This window comes from Monodon monoceros, unplaced genomic scaffold, assembly GCF_005190385.1.
Source record: "Monodon monoceros isolate NGI ecotype Baffin Bay Population unplaced genomic scaffold, NGI_Narwhal_1 Super_Scaffold_15, whole genome shotgun sequence".
In the NCBI taxonomy this organism is placed as follows: Eukaryota; Metazoa; Chordata; class Mammalia; order Artiodactyla; family Monodontidae; genus Monodon; species Monodon monoceros.
Genome location: NW_021703771.1, coordinates 61,099,958 through 61,113,868, shown reverse-complemented (window position 1 = coordinate 61,113,868; position 13,911 = coordinate 61,099,958). Strand labels below are relative to the sequence as shown.

Genomic DNA, 13,911 nt, shown 5'->3' with positions numbered 1-13,911 from the left:
TCTATGCTTTGAAATTACAAATAGAAAGTTAATAGAGTACCCTATTCTCTAAACCCTCAACTGTAAGCACTTTGGAAAAACAATATACACAGCCTAAATGGGAAATCATTGAAATTTCTCCCTCTGTTTTGTTTTTTACTTATATTGTATTAAATGCAGTATTTTACCAACTATCCAATGTGTTTACTCAATGCCAAAAATAGGTAGGTTTAAAAAGTACAGACATATACAAGTACAGTTTTTTTATTTTACAGTATAGATTACAGTTAGTAGAGGAATTAACCATTATGCTTGAAAATAACTGTAAGAAATAGCTTTGTCAAACTGAAAGAACTCTGGCTATCAAATAATGTCATCACATTATTTTTACTGTTATAAAATTTACCACTGGTTGTTGTCACTTGCTTACTTTTATAAAGTCCATTGCCCATATTGGTTCTTAGAGAAATGTCTACCTTTCAGAAGCAATATGTAACTTTTTTATCCTTTTCCAGGATATGGAAAAATGAAATAAACAATACAAATACTTTCAGAGTTTTACCTCATCCTTCTTTTGTTTACACGGCTAAATTCCACCCAGCTGTAAAAGAGCTGGTGGTTACAGGATGCTATGATTCTGTGATACGTATATGGAAAGTTGATATGAGAGAGGATCCTGCCATGTTAATCCGACAGTTTGACGCTCACAAGAGTTTCATCAACTCTCTCTGTTTTGATATTGAAGGTATGTCCAAGAATATATGCCAGTTGAAGGCTAGTTACATGAAGAATTTTGAAAAATTTTCTGTTTCACTAGGATAATAATTATTTAAGCTTGAGGGTGACTTTATGTATCAGATAAAATTAAATATGTTTGTGCATATTTAGATTTATGCATATTTTGAAGATCATATGATAGACCTTGGCACTGAGGGAATTGTTAGTTAATTTTGAAGTCAGTAAATTTCTAAACACTTTGATTCAACTAATCTTTGCTGTAACAACCAGTCCTGTTCCAAATTGCAAAATATATTTCATTGGATTGGTGATTATTCCCTTAGTAGGTTTTTTAAAGGGCCGTTTTATGTAAAGGGTAAAAATGAGGAAGATGGGGGGTGGAAATCCCAGAGGAATATTGAAAATATATATTTTAAATGTAGCAACAGGATTTTTTTTTAAGTACAGAAACATATAGAAGGGAGATTTGCAATTATTTAAAGGTTTAATCTTAGAATATGAGTATTATGGATAGTGTTTAAAGGACATAAAATATAGGTTATTTTGTCAGCTGGAATAATAAAGAAATTCATTATTAAATAGTCACCTTTTCTATTATTTCACATACTAGGTGTGTATAGCTATAATAAATTGGTATGGGATCCAGATCAAAATGATAATACTGCTAATGTACTCAGTTCAACCATAAGGATGTTTATAAGTAGGAACACATTCAGGAAAGGTCAACCAAGGATAGAAAGGTGTCTGAAAATTCTGTCATAATAGAAGTAGCTCATAAAAGAGAGATGAAGAATTTCTTCAAATATTTGGTTAAGATGTGGGAAAAAAAGAAGTCCTTCTACGTCGCTCTGTAGGTAGAAGTAGGGCCAAAGCTGCAAGAAACAGATTTTCTTTGCTTAGAATTAGAAAGAACATTCTGATATACAGAGCATTTCATCAGTTGAATAAGCTACTTTTGTGTAAAATATTACATTCACAGTTGCTGAACAACCATCTGTTCATAATGGTTTGTAAGATATTCCTGACGGGTTATGAAGTTGAATCTGATGATCTCTGAGGTCCCATTCAACTGTAAGATGGTTTGACTCTAAGAAATGATGCTGAACTGAAGCACCTGTTATTTATTAATTTATTCATTCCCTGGTCATTTTTTGAGTTCCTACCAGGTCTCAGGTATTATGCTAACAGTATATATTAGAGTATAGGTGTTTTTCCAGGAATATAAAATAGATTATATAGGTTAATAAAGGTGAGCAATACAGATCGTATTGGATATTTCAAATAATTTGTTTAGCTTTGGAATTTGAGCCACATACACATAAACTGAGATGCTCATTTCTTTTTGTATTCAAATTCAGGTAGGTGACAAAGGGAAATAAATCATCAAAAATAATTCAAAAGGGTGAAGAATTCATTTAAAGATAGTTGGGATCTGATTGTTTGCCTTTTGGACTTTTTAAAAACTGTAATGCCTTTTACTAGCCCTTCAATTCTTTGTTTTATTTGGATGTGTTTTCCCAATTTCATAATATTTGTTTCAACCTCTCTGTGACATTTATACGTAAATAATTTTATTTTTTTTAAATAGGTCATCACATGTATTCAGGAGACTGCACAGGCGTGATTGTTGTTTGGAATACATATGTCAAAGTTAATGATGTGCAACACTCGGTGCGTCACTGGAGTGTAAATAAGGTATAGAGCCATTTCATATTTGGCGATTTAATTAAAGAAATGGGGGAAAAAAATTGAACCGCATGACTTTAAGATGTCAGGACAGATTCACTTTGTTATAAAGCAGAAACTAACACACCATTGTAAAGCGATTATACTCCAATAAAGATGTTAAAAAAAAAAAAAAAAGATGTCAGGACATTCCGTTCGTTCTTTTCAAAGAAATTAAGTTTTTCTCAGTCCCTGAGAAGTCAATTATCATGTCTTCCTGATGGCTAATTGATAATATAGTGACGTAGTGAAATTTTCTTCATTTTGGCCAGGCTTTTGTTTCTTTTTTTTTTGAGCCCTAATTTGCCCTGTGGTATTCAGGGATCCATTACTGAAATTTATGCAAAATGAGGTATATGTTATATCACCATCTATACATAATAACTTGTATTTTCGCTATTCATATTATTTTTTTCTTGGTCTAATAACATCACTAAAAACACTGTGCTCAAGGTTTTGTTAACAGTGCTATCCCTCAAAATTATGTGATCAAGATTATATAAGTATGAGAGGGCCTATCATTTAATCACAGTAATTGTTTCATTTGAGATATACTAAATTGGCAGAAACAAATGAATGATCTCATTTTTGAAGCAGAGTGTTTTAAAGATGGCTTGTATACCAAGCAACTTTGTTGGTGCATATTTAGTATGTTTAAGTTAAAAATACAAAATGAATCATTAAACCTGAGTTGTTTTTATATGTATTGATATAATTTTTGTCTTACATGCTATACCTGTGTTCTTCAGTTTTGTTCTTCTTCATAATAGATTATAATTGTCCCTGTTTGAAAAAAAGACATTCTACATGAAAAAGAATTTCCAGGAACTTTAGTTAAATCTGTTGAGTCTGTCAGATCTGTTTAAAAACCAGTCTGTTCTATTTTTAGTCATTCTCATCTAGTCTGTCAGATTAATGAATGATGGTTTGGGATTCATGTTGTAGCCTAATTTCACACACTTCGAAAAGAACTTTCTAATTACTTATATATTGATACCTAAAGGATTGGCAAGGCTCCAAAGGCACCATTTCTAATCACTTGAGTCTACAATGCAGAGTGTATTATTTGTATTAAAAATCATGTGTTTCTTTACCTCAATAGTGTAACCAAAAGGCAAATATACCTTGGAAATCTGCCTCCTGGTGGTTACTTGAGACAGTCGAAAATAGAAAGTTAGGAAATGAGCTGGGATGTCTTTTTAGTAGCTTATGTCCTAGGACAGATGGGAGACTGCGATTTCTTACTTGGTTCTCTTCAACCAGCAGTGGGGGGAAGGATGCTGGGTTATACACATCTGTCCCTTAAGATGAGGTGTCCATGTGCTGTTGCACACACTCCTTGGTATATAGCGCGTGGTCTTTAGAACTAGGGCTTGAGCATGAATATGATAAAAATATGAAGGAACTCATTAACAGATACTACAAACACTGAATCTACCAGCAGCTTTCTCAAACCTGTACCTAACACTTAACTTGTTATGCAGCCTTGGTTTTGATTTTGCACATTTGCATCTGTGTAAGTGGTGCTCCAATTGCTCACACCTCCAGTAGTGCATCTCCACCTCAAAATCGTAGTTGGGCTCAGTAAAATCCCCATCTGTGGTATCAGTATTTGACTTTATTCTGTAACTTGTAAAAAGCTGACAGCAGGTTTTAGCACCAAATAGCGGTAGGAGGGGCTCAGCTGCTGGTACTAGGATTGTAGCAGTTTGTACCCCACCTCAGCTGGTGCCAACCCACCTCTGAAGAGGAGACCCTCTAAGAGAAGCGAGCAAGAATAATAAGGGGTCCTCGAGGGAGAAGAAGGCTAATTCAGAATTCTGCCTACAGGTTAAAGCAGACCCTCTCTTGACTCTTGACTTTAGTTTAAGCAGTTTTGCATTTGCAGTTTTTTTCTTTCTCCTGGTAATGGAAACAAGAACCTTTGGAAATTGTCCTTATACACGGCTTGTTCAGGCAGATTCTCCTTCGGTGTTTGTGTCTTTCTTGACATCGTTAATCAGGTCTACTTATAGTCTTCTTCTATAAGTAGAAGATTTAGCTGCCTTAAGTATCCAAACAAAAAAAATTACAATCTAAACTAAGTTATTTCAGAATAAGATGCTGATAATTTACCTTTTTCAGGACAAGTGGAAATAGATGTATGGAGAAATAATCTGAGACTGAAATAGAACTTGAGAGCTAATTCTATACTTAATTTTGAATTTATAAAAATTGGAAAGTTTCTTATCTGATGATAAACAGAAAGTGTAGTGTTAGAAGATGTGTTTGTAGAAAGTGCTTCTTGTTTGGGAATATACTACAAAAACAATAATTAAATATGGTGTTACATAACAACCAAAAAATACATTTTAGCAGCTTTATTTTCGTCCTTAACCTGAAGTTACTTGGAATAATTTTGCTAACAATTTTAAAACATCCTGTATTGTGCAATTGAAAATGACATCTTAAAATTAAATTTGTACACTTAACAGGGCTTAACTTTAGACAAACTTTACAGTGGTAATATTTTATAATCTTTTTTAAAATCATTTTAGGAAATTAAAGAGAGTGAGTTTAAGGGGATTCCAATAAGTTACTTGGAGGTTCATCCCAATGGAAAACGTTTGTTAATTCATACCAAAGACAGTACTTTGAGAATTATGGATCTCCGAATGTAAGTATATTTCAGTATTTGCAGGTTAAGTGCTCATAGAATAAGTAATGATTTAATTCATATTTATAAAGTGCAGCTGTGGTTCTCAACTAGAGAATTTTGTCCCTCAGGGGACCTCTGGCAGTGTCTAGAAACACTTTTGAATGTTTATTCCAGTATCTGGTGGACAGAGACCAGAGATATCACTGAGCATCCTGCAGTGCATGAGACAGGCCTCTGCAACAATTATCTGACCCAAAATGTGAATAGTTCTTAGGCTGAGATGTAGTCTATTGTTTTTTATTTTCACAATAAAAAGAAAGAAACTACTGCCATCAAATATCTTTTATCTCTATGATATTGGTTTAACATAGTATTAATCTACTATCATGCCTGAATGAGAGGGCTTTTGATTCATACATCCTTGTTTTTCCTTTTTGTTTTGTTTCTAAAAGAGGCAAATGAAAAGAGATATTCGTAATGTAAAAGGCAGAAGCAGAGTTCTAGGAAAACCAGCATGGACTTCTGGTGTGCTTTGGTTTTGACGTTAAAAGTTCCTGTAAAACAAATGAAAGAAAGCTATTTTATTAAATTTCGTTATTGTATTTAGGAAGGCAAATGTGGTAATCCAGGTTAGTTTATTCTGCAGTCATCACTTTAGGGCTAACCATTAAGCCCTTCAGTATTTATGTAGAACTGTTTGAGACACTGGCATGGGTGCTGTAGGAGAATGATAAACAGCATTTGTTCATCAGGAATTTATAATCTAGTTGTACTACCTCCAAAATAACATAGGAAACACTTAGGCTACATTGTGAGATCTTCAAGGACTGGAATCTGCTTATTCTTTTTTTTTCTATACATCGTACCCACGTCATACCTAACAGATAGCAAGTACTCAATAAGTATTTTTAATGAGTATAAATACATAATAAAAGGATTGTATTTTTCATGGCAACGGTAAAGCTGATAGCTATAATATAGTCTTCTGTTAAAGGCTCTGTGGCAAGACTGGTCTTTGAGCTCAATCTTGAAGGATGGGTAGAATTTAGACAAGATGGCAGTGTCCTCACTAGGGTGGAAAACATGAAAAGCCTGGAATAAAGTTTGGAGGTAGAATAATAGAAGCTGTATTCAGGGCAGAGTGAGTTAGTCTGTATGAGCATGGGTTTCTTGCTAAGGAATGCTGAGAGAGAATCTAACAGAAATTAGAGCCAGACTTTAGAAGACCAGGCCTGCAGAGTTTGTTTGTTCTCTTTTTAAGCAGTATAGTATTCAGCCTATGATCATGCTTGGGCTCTAGAAGAAAACTGCTTACAGTCAGATACTGCCTGTTCCCTTACTAGTTGATTAATCTCCCTGTGTCTCCCTTTCCTCATCACTCAAATGGAAGAAATAATATACCATCCTCATAAGTGTTTTGTGAGGAATAAACTAGTTTATACATGTAAAGTACTTAAAACATTAACAGATATAGCAGAAGTGTTTGACCCAGTAACCTTAGGTTTAGTTATTTATGTTAAGAAAATAATTATGAGGCAGTGCAAAAATATATATATACACAAGGTTGTTCACAGAAAGCATATTCATGGTAGGGGAAAGCTGGAAACATCCTAAGTGTTATCCAACAATAGAAAATTTCTTAAGATACATTTAGACAATGATATAGTATATGCCTATTAAAATGATAATGTGTAATCTTTATTTTCTGACATGGTGGCCATTATTCATGACTCATTGTTGACTGAAAAAAGCAGATAACAGAGCAGTATATGTAATATCTTCTCTGTAAACCAGGGATGATAATAGTACCTACCTGGCACATAATAAGCACTAAAACAGTGTTAGCTGTTATTATTCATAAGTTTAAAAGCCTGGAAGGTTATATACCATATTTAATAGATGATTCAATAATGTTTTGTCTAATACTTCTGCAATGATCAAGTATTCATTGTTTGATTTTAAAACTTTATCACATGGAGAAAATATAAGAATATAAAAATTCTGTTCATTTTTTTAGTAACCAATACAAATGCTACTTCCAAAGTAGTCTTTTGCTCCATAGCTAGAAATCATCTCTCCTATCCAAATCTGAAAAGTACTCCTTCTGTTCTTTTGTGGCACTTTCTACATCCACTTTCTATTTTACTTTAATGCATTTCTTCTCTCTCCTGCTAAATTATAAGCTCCCTGAGCTCTGGGATTATCTCTTCTTTATTCTGCATCCATCATAGAATGTATCCTGCATAACAGATTCTCACAAGTTGTTTGTTAAATGCAAATGAAGTATTTAAAAGTTTTCCTACCACCAGTCTTTTAAATGGGTAAGACAGGTTTCATTTGTAAAATCTTTTTGGTTCCTAGATTAGCAGCAAGGAAATTTGTAGGTGCAGCAAATTATCGAGAGAAGATTCACAGTACTTTGACACCATGTGGGACTTTTCTCTTTGCTGGAAGTGAGGATGGTATAGTATATGTTTGGAACCCAGAAACAGGTAAATAGTATTTCATCGAACTTAAACAGTTTTTTTGTTTTGTTTTTGATGAAGTATAAAAACTACAATTTTATGGTGTAATTTTCAAGGAAATTCTGATTTCAGGTTCTCAGTTATGTTTTTCAAAATTGGAAAGCTGATAATGGAATTCAGCTGCAGTCTAAATTTATATTAAATTCTGTTCTTTATGGTTTTGATATCTTCATGGATTTAGAATTTCACATTGTAATTCAAGGTTTATTCTTTCCTTGCTGGTAATGAGATATTGTTGAACTTAGAGAAGTGTTTAATGATGACTGTAATACAAAACACAGTATTATAAACTGAATTTAGAGTACAACTAGGTATACAAATGGTTAACCATCTACATTTTTATTAGAAACAAACATACTCCTGTCAGTTTTGGATGTCTGAAACTTAATAGCAGTTTTACTGTAATTCAGGTTTGTTTGTTCTTGTTTTTTTTTGTGGTACGTGGGCCTCTCACTATTGTAGCCTCTCCCGTTGCGGAGCACAGGCTCCGGACGTGCAGGTTCACCACCCATGGCTCATGAGCCTAGCCGCTCAGCGGCATGTGGGATCCTCCCGGACCAGGGCACAAACCCACGTCCCCTGCATCGGCAGGCGGACTCTCAACCACTGCGCCACCAGGGAAGCTCTGTAATTCAGTTTTTTTTCAATAACATAAGCTATTATATTGGGCAATTCATTTGTGCTTCACCTTGCTTTTTAAAAGAAAAGCCAAAACTACATAAACATTTTTTTTTAGCAGTAGAAAGAATTTTATAAAAGTTACTTTAAAATTTCTTTAAGGAGAAGTATTTGACTTCAGCTTTTTATTTTCTTCATCTTTCCCTTTAGGCATTTTTGACTAGTCAGTTCACTTATAGTTTTTTTTTTTTTTTCTTACTATATTTTGATACTTCAGCATCAGTTCATAAGTGTTCATAAATCTCTTTTCCCCAGCAACCCGTGGAACTGGATTCTTTGCTTTTTGAGTTCTGATTTTCAAACTTAAACTTCTGCTGTAGGCCTCTTTTAGTCATTAATTATCATATGCATCTTTAAAGCAGATGGTACGTCAAACAGCCTCTGGAAGAAAAATAGAAAAAATTAATTCCTCACTAAACCTCTCCCAACCAGAGTTTCTTTAGTTTTAATCCTGACATTCCTCCCCTAGTTCTCCCTGGAGTTCTTTGTTAGTTGCCATTTGCTCAGCTCTGTCAGATCTCAGAGTCAGGTCTCTCTACCTCCAAGCTCTTTGTCTTTACTTCGTGCCTTGAATACCTCCGTGAAGAGGTTGGACTGAGAAGTAGAAAAAGGAGGACCAACAGAATGAAAAATAAAGATAATTATTTAATATAGTGGTACTCAAATATTTATACGTTTTAAAGGTGTTTATATAAATAACGTGAGCTTTATCATTACTTACTATAAATCTTTTTTAATAAGCTACAGAGTAATCTTCTAATGAGAAGTATCTGAGATGGTACAAATTATTGAATGTCTTTTCTTATTTAGGAGAACAAGTAGCAATGTATTCTGACCTGCCATTCAAGTCACCCATTCGAGATATTGCTTATCATCCACTTGAAAATATGGTTGCATTTTGTGCGTTTGGGCAGAATGAGCCAATTCTTCTATATATTTATGATTTCCATGGTAAGTCCACCACTTGATAAGAGGAGAATATTTAGAGTAACCTTTACATTTAGACTGAACCGGAAATTATGAACTCTGTGAAAACTGTCATCCTTTGTATTAACAAAGCTCTCTTGAATATACTATGAAAGCCAAGCAACTTAAAAAGATCATATTATTATTATAACATTTTATTTTTCCATGAGCACTCTTATTATGGAGTTTAAATATCAAAAGTACACATAATGGTTGTGCTCTTACGTTGTAATCACAGAAAGGTAGTCATCACTTCCTTTGTAAATCAATTTAAATAAATAAAATTCACCTAAAAATTATTTGGGAATATGTCTAAATTAAAAGATAAATAACATTTAGGAAATATGGATCTGTAATGTTTTTAGTTGAATATTGAGTTAATTTCCTATTTGTTTTTCTTTTTTACCAAAGCACATAGTTTAAATAAGTTGTAATTTTGAGAGCTTCTTAACATAAAAGAAGGCAAAAAAATCAAGTGTCAATGAAAATGAGATCTGGAATTAGAAATCTAACGTCTTTTTCTACACTAAAATTACACTATTCTATAAATTTGGAAAATAATAAGGAAATAAAGACTTTGGACACATTTTTCAGAAATAGTATGGCATTATTAGAATTATCTGGATTTATGCTATTTTTCATATATTTCTTTAATTTTTGTCCTGAAATTAGGATTTCATTGTTCTGCATGGTATTGATAGTGCTGACACTCTCAAAATTGCAGTTCTATTTTTTCATATATTAATTATTGTACAAAAATAAATGGTTTTTATTACTCTCTGCTTTGTTTATAATATCATTCACTGTTTTTGCTAAGCTAAGATGGCTTCCACACAATGTCATAAATGCATAAATATGCAAATATGTATACAGGTAACATTGCTGTGGAACTATCTAGACAGAGTGTTTTAAGTTAATGAAATGCAAGTGGTTAAGCTTACTGCATTAATACAGTGTGAATTGGTTAATGTTTGTGGTAAGTGCTAAGTGTTAGACAATTGAGTTAAGCTCTAAACCTGAAGTTCTTGATCATAGTATGGATTTTATTATGCCTTTACAGGTGAATTATATTAGAAAATAATGTGTAAAATTGAGATTTATCCTGTTTTAAAGAATTTTACAAAGAATAAATAATAAATTTCTCTGACACATATTCAGATTTACAGAACAGTATTACTGATGGTGGAACTGTTAAACAACAAAATACCACTTACTATTACAAACAAATTTAGCAAAAGTAAACACTGCCTGACTATGGGAAAAGACAAGTGGATTTCTCAAATCATCCAGCGTCCAAGTTTGTTGTCTAGTTCAAACATATGTCCTGAAACAGGTCTCTCTTTTATAAACTTTAAATCTTCACAGAAAGAAGAGTTATACCTATTTACTTTGTAATGGGAACTGTTATATAGGAAATAGGCACTCAATTAATTTCCTCAAACTCTTCAGAAGTTTCACCACAGTTTTCATTGAATTTCTATTTTGCTTTTTAGGCTTTTGAAATTTTCACTACAAACTGCAGTTGAAAGCTCCAGTCTCACCTTTTTTCTTTAGTTTATTTTTTGTCTTTGATAGAAGTTCATCAGTAGATTAGACCAGTTAGGTTTGTCCATTTGGCTTTGTGACAATAGACATTTAGACTAAGAAGTCCATTCTAGAAGCATAAGTAGAAAGAGCCAAGTGTTTAGGAGTTCAAAAACATTTAGTTTTAGGCTCAGTTCTGTTTCTTTAGTGGCCTTGCACAAGCCTCTTGCCTTCCTGAAGCTCCATTTCCCTATCTAGTAAATGGTCCTACAACCACTAATATCTGTCCTACCTAAGAGATTTTTTTGCGAGGGTGCTATGAGACAGGGACTGTGAAAGTACTTTGTAAGTTGATACGCACTATACTAAAACAAACAAAAAAGATAAAGTGGGTTGTTACCGTGCTCATCCAACCTGTATACACTTGACTCTATGGGAACTTATGTTTTAATATGCTCTCTCTGTGTGGAATGAAATGGAAAAAAAGGTTTTTTTCCCTTTCTTTCACTCTTTCTGTTGGTCAGCCTTTTCCTTTTATTTATTAGAGTGTGTACCTTTCTAGGTCAGTTGTATTAGAAAGTAAATGCATAAAGTTAAGAACATTATGTTATGCCCACAGTATCTTAATGTAAATGAGGGATTTCCATGAGTGTTTTAGAAATTTAAACGTTCAGTTAATACACATATTAAATAAAAATATTTTGTGCAGTGTATTTAGAACACAATTTTTGATATACTAACACACCTTTACAAACAAAACTCAAAATGTTTCAACACATTTTCCCGACTCTTTGCTGCCTATTTTTAAAAAGAAGCAGTTTAGGAAAAAGTTATGTGATCTCAAGCAATCCAAGATTTAGCACAGTTCTTGTGAATGTTATATAACCATGAAAAAATGAAAAGTTGTTTCAGACTCTAAAATATTTTGCTCATTAAATACAGGCCAGAATCATGAAGTCTTTAAATTTTTTCAATGAAAATTATAACATTTATTACTGACCTATTATACCTTTGCCTGATATTTTATTTATCTTTTAACACAGGACTATTTTGCTCACACTTTCTTGTCTGAAAATAAAGCTTATAAGTAGTTTTACATAAATGTTTTAATGGTAAAAAATTTGAAAGATACAAAACAGTTACGTGATTTTTTAGATAGTATTTATCAGAGCAGCTGATACATTTAGGCAATTTTTAAGGAAAATGGAGCGAGCTCATTTCTTTTTTATCAGTTAAATAAGCTGTGAATGAGACCACAGTGGTAGCTAAATGTATCATCCATCTTTCAGTTCTAGCAAAATCTGTGAAGAGTCAGCAAGCATCTTTCCCTGTTAAGCATGTGTTCAGGTTGTGGTCTTTTGGGTCTTTCATTCTACTGACTTTTTGCTTTTTTTGGTAAGAAATATGATTTTTACTTTCAGAAGGCAGTTTTATTTGCCTGATGTTGAAAGGGTTAATCATCTAGTAATACAAAATTTAGTCACAGTGTACCACAAATAATGTACTTTTAGGATTCCCATAATAACAGAGTACTAGTCAGAAACGGCTTCTAATGAATTAAATGTATGAAGCTAGACTTCAGCAATTAATGTTCTGTTATTAATCAATCTCTAGGATCCTGTTCTGCATGTAATCATAATTATGTCTAATACTTACAAAGCATTTTCCATGTTCCTGGTACTATTTTGAGCACTTGACCCATATTTTTTAAAGTTTTCACAGTAATCTTATGAGATAGGTATTATAATTATTCCCATTATGGGAGCCAGGACTTGGATCCATACAGGCTGGACTTGGAGTCCATGCTCTCATTTGCTACACTAAACTGCCTTTTTAGCAGATTTCCTGAAATATTAGCTTTTGATTGTCTAATATGCAAACTTTTTTTTTCTACAAAACTATTCTATGCCTCTCTGTGGAGTATGCAGTTTCTTTATATTGTCTATACTTTGTGGGAAGCAGAGTTGGAGGCTTATTTGTCTTTTTATTACTGGTACCTAGTCTGAATACTGGCACATATTGAATATACGTGTAGTATTTTAAGCAGGATCAAGTCTTAATTTGGGAAGTTCTCAGCATTATACGGTAATCCCAGGTAATGAGCCTAATTTTTCACTAGGTGGCAGTATCTCCTGTGAATCAGTATTAACTCTGGAGTGCTTTTCAGTCATAGTGTTTTACGTAAAACAAATCTTCATTGAGCACTTATTGTGTGCCAAGTTGAACAGCGCTGTGAAACCCAGGAATCAGAACCATGCTCTTTTCCAATCTTTTGTGCTTCCTAAGTAGTTAATTAAACCTCTGGGAGAATTTTAGTTAAACTGAAAAGCAGTCTACCATTGACACTAAACATGATTTTATTTATAGGACTCGTATTTATTAATGATCAGCTGCATCGTCATTGTTAATAGGTTTATTTTTCACATTGTGACATGTTTTACCAGAATTCAGGGCAATATATACCTTTACATTCCTATATAACTTGCTCAGTACCAAAAAGCCCATGGTGTTTACAAGGCCCTATGTCTAACATCCTACCTGTTATATTACTGATGTGCAATAAATACTTGAAATAAGAATTTAAAATCCCATAGAATAGCATTTTCCCCTTACATTTTATAAAAATATAGAATGAAAGGCATGATCAGTTCGTAAATTTGGGGCTAATAATGATAGTGGTAGTAGTAGTAGGTAATATTTATCAAGTATTTATGCTATCAAGCATTTATTTATTTATTTATTAAGTATCCCCTACTCTCATGAGTATTTTACATGCATTTTCTCATACAGTTCTCCCAAATCCCCACAAGACAGTTGCCATTATTATCCCCATTTTACAGATGAAACTGAGGCACAGGGAGCATGAAGTAATTTGCCTGAGGTCACACAATTGGTAAAATGACAACACTTGCCAGGCTGTCTGACTCCAGAGCCCATGCTCTTAAAACATTAAGCTATCTGCCACAGCTACTTATTTAGTCTTTGCATTTCCTATTTCATGAAGTAACTTAAGAAGGTAGCCAAATATACCTGTGGTGAAATGTAGTGTTTGTTTTCAATTTTAATATTTAGGAAGACCCCTTAAGAGTAAAAGGAGCTTTGGTTGTCTAGTATCATTATTAATTGTTCACTCCTTTA

At 33.2% G+C, this 13,911-nt stretch overlaps 1 protein-coding gene across 11 annotated transcripts in view; it reads left to right on the top strand.

Annotated features, from left to right (window-relative positions):
* The window catches only part of AHI1 (Abelson helper integration site 1), a 212,064-nt gene that overhangs the window by 52,264 nt on the left and 145,889 nt on the right, over positions 1-13,911 (top strand). For all 11 annotated transcript variants that reach the window (XR_003793672.1, XR_003793671.1, XR_003793673.1 and 8 more), the window contains 5 exons: positions 495-724; positions 2,306-2,412; positions 4,980-5,098; positions 7,442-7,572; positions 9,094-9,234. Coding sequence is in view for 8 of the 11 variants with exons in the window: in XM_029223601.1 (XP_029079434.1) it covers positions 495-724; positions 2,306-2,412; positions 4,980-5,098; positions 7,442-7,572; positions 9,094-9,234 (728 nt within the window). In the remaining 3 variants the exon portion in view is untranslated. The remainder of the gene's footprint in view (positions 1-494; positions 725-2,305; positions 2,413-4,979; positions 5,099-7,441; positions 7,573-9,093; positions 9,235-13,911) is intronic.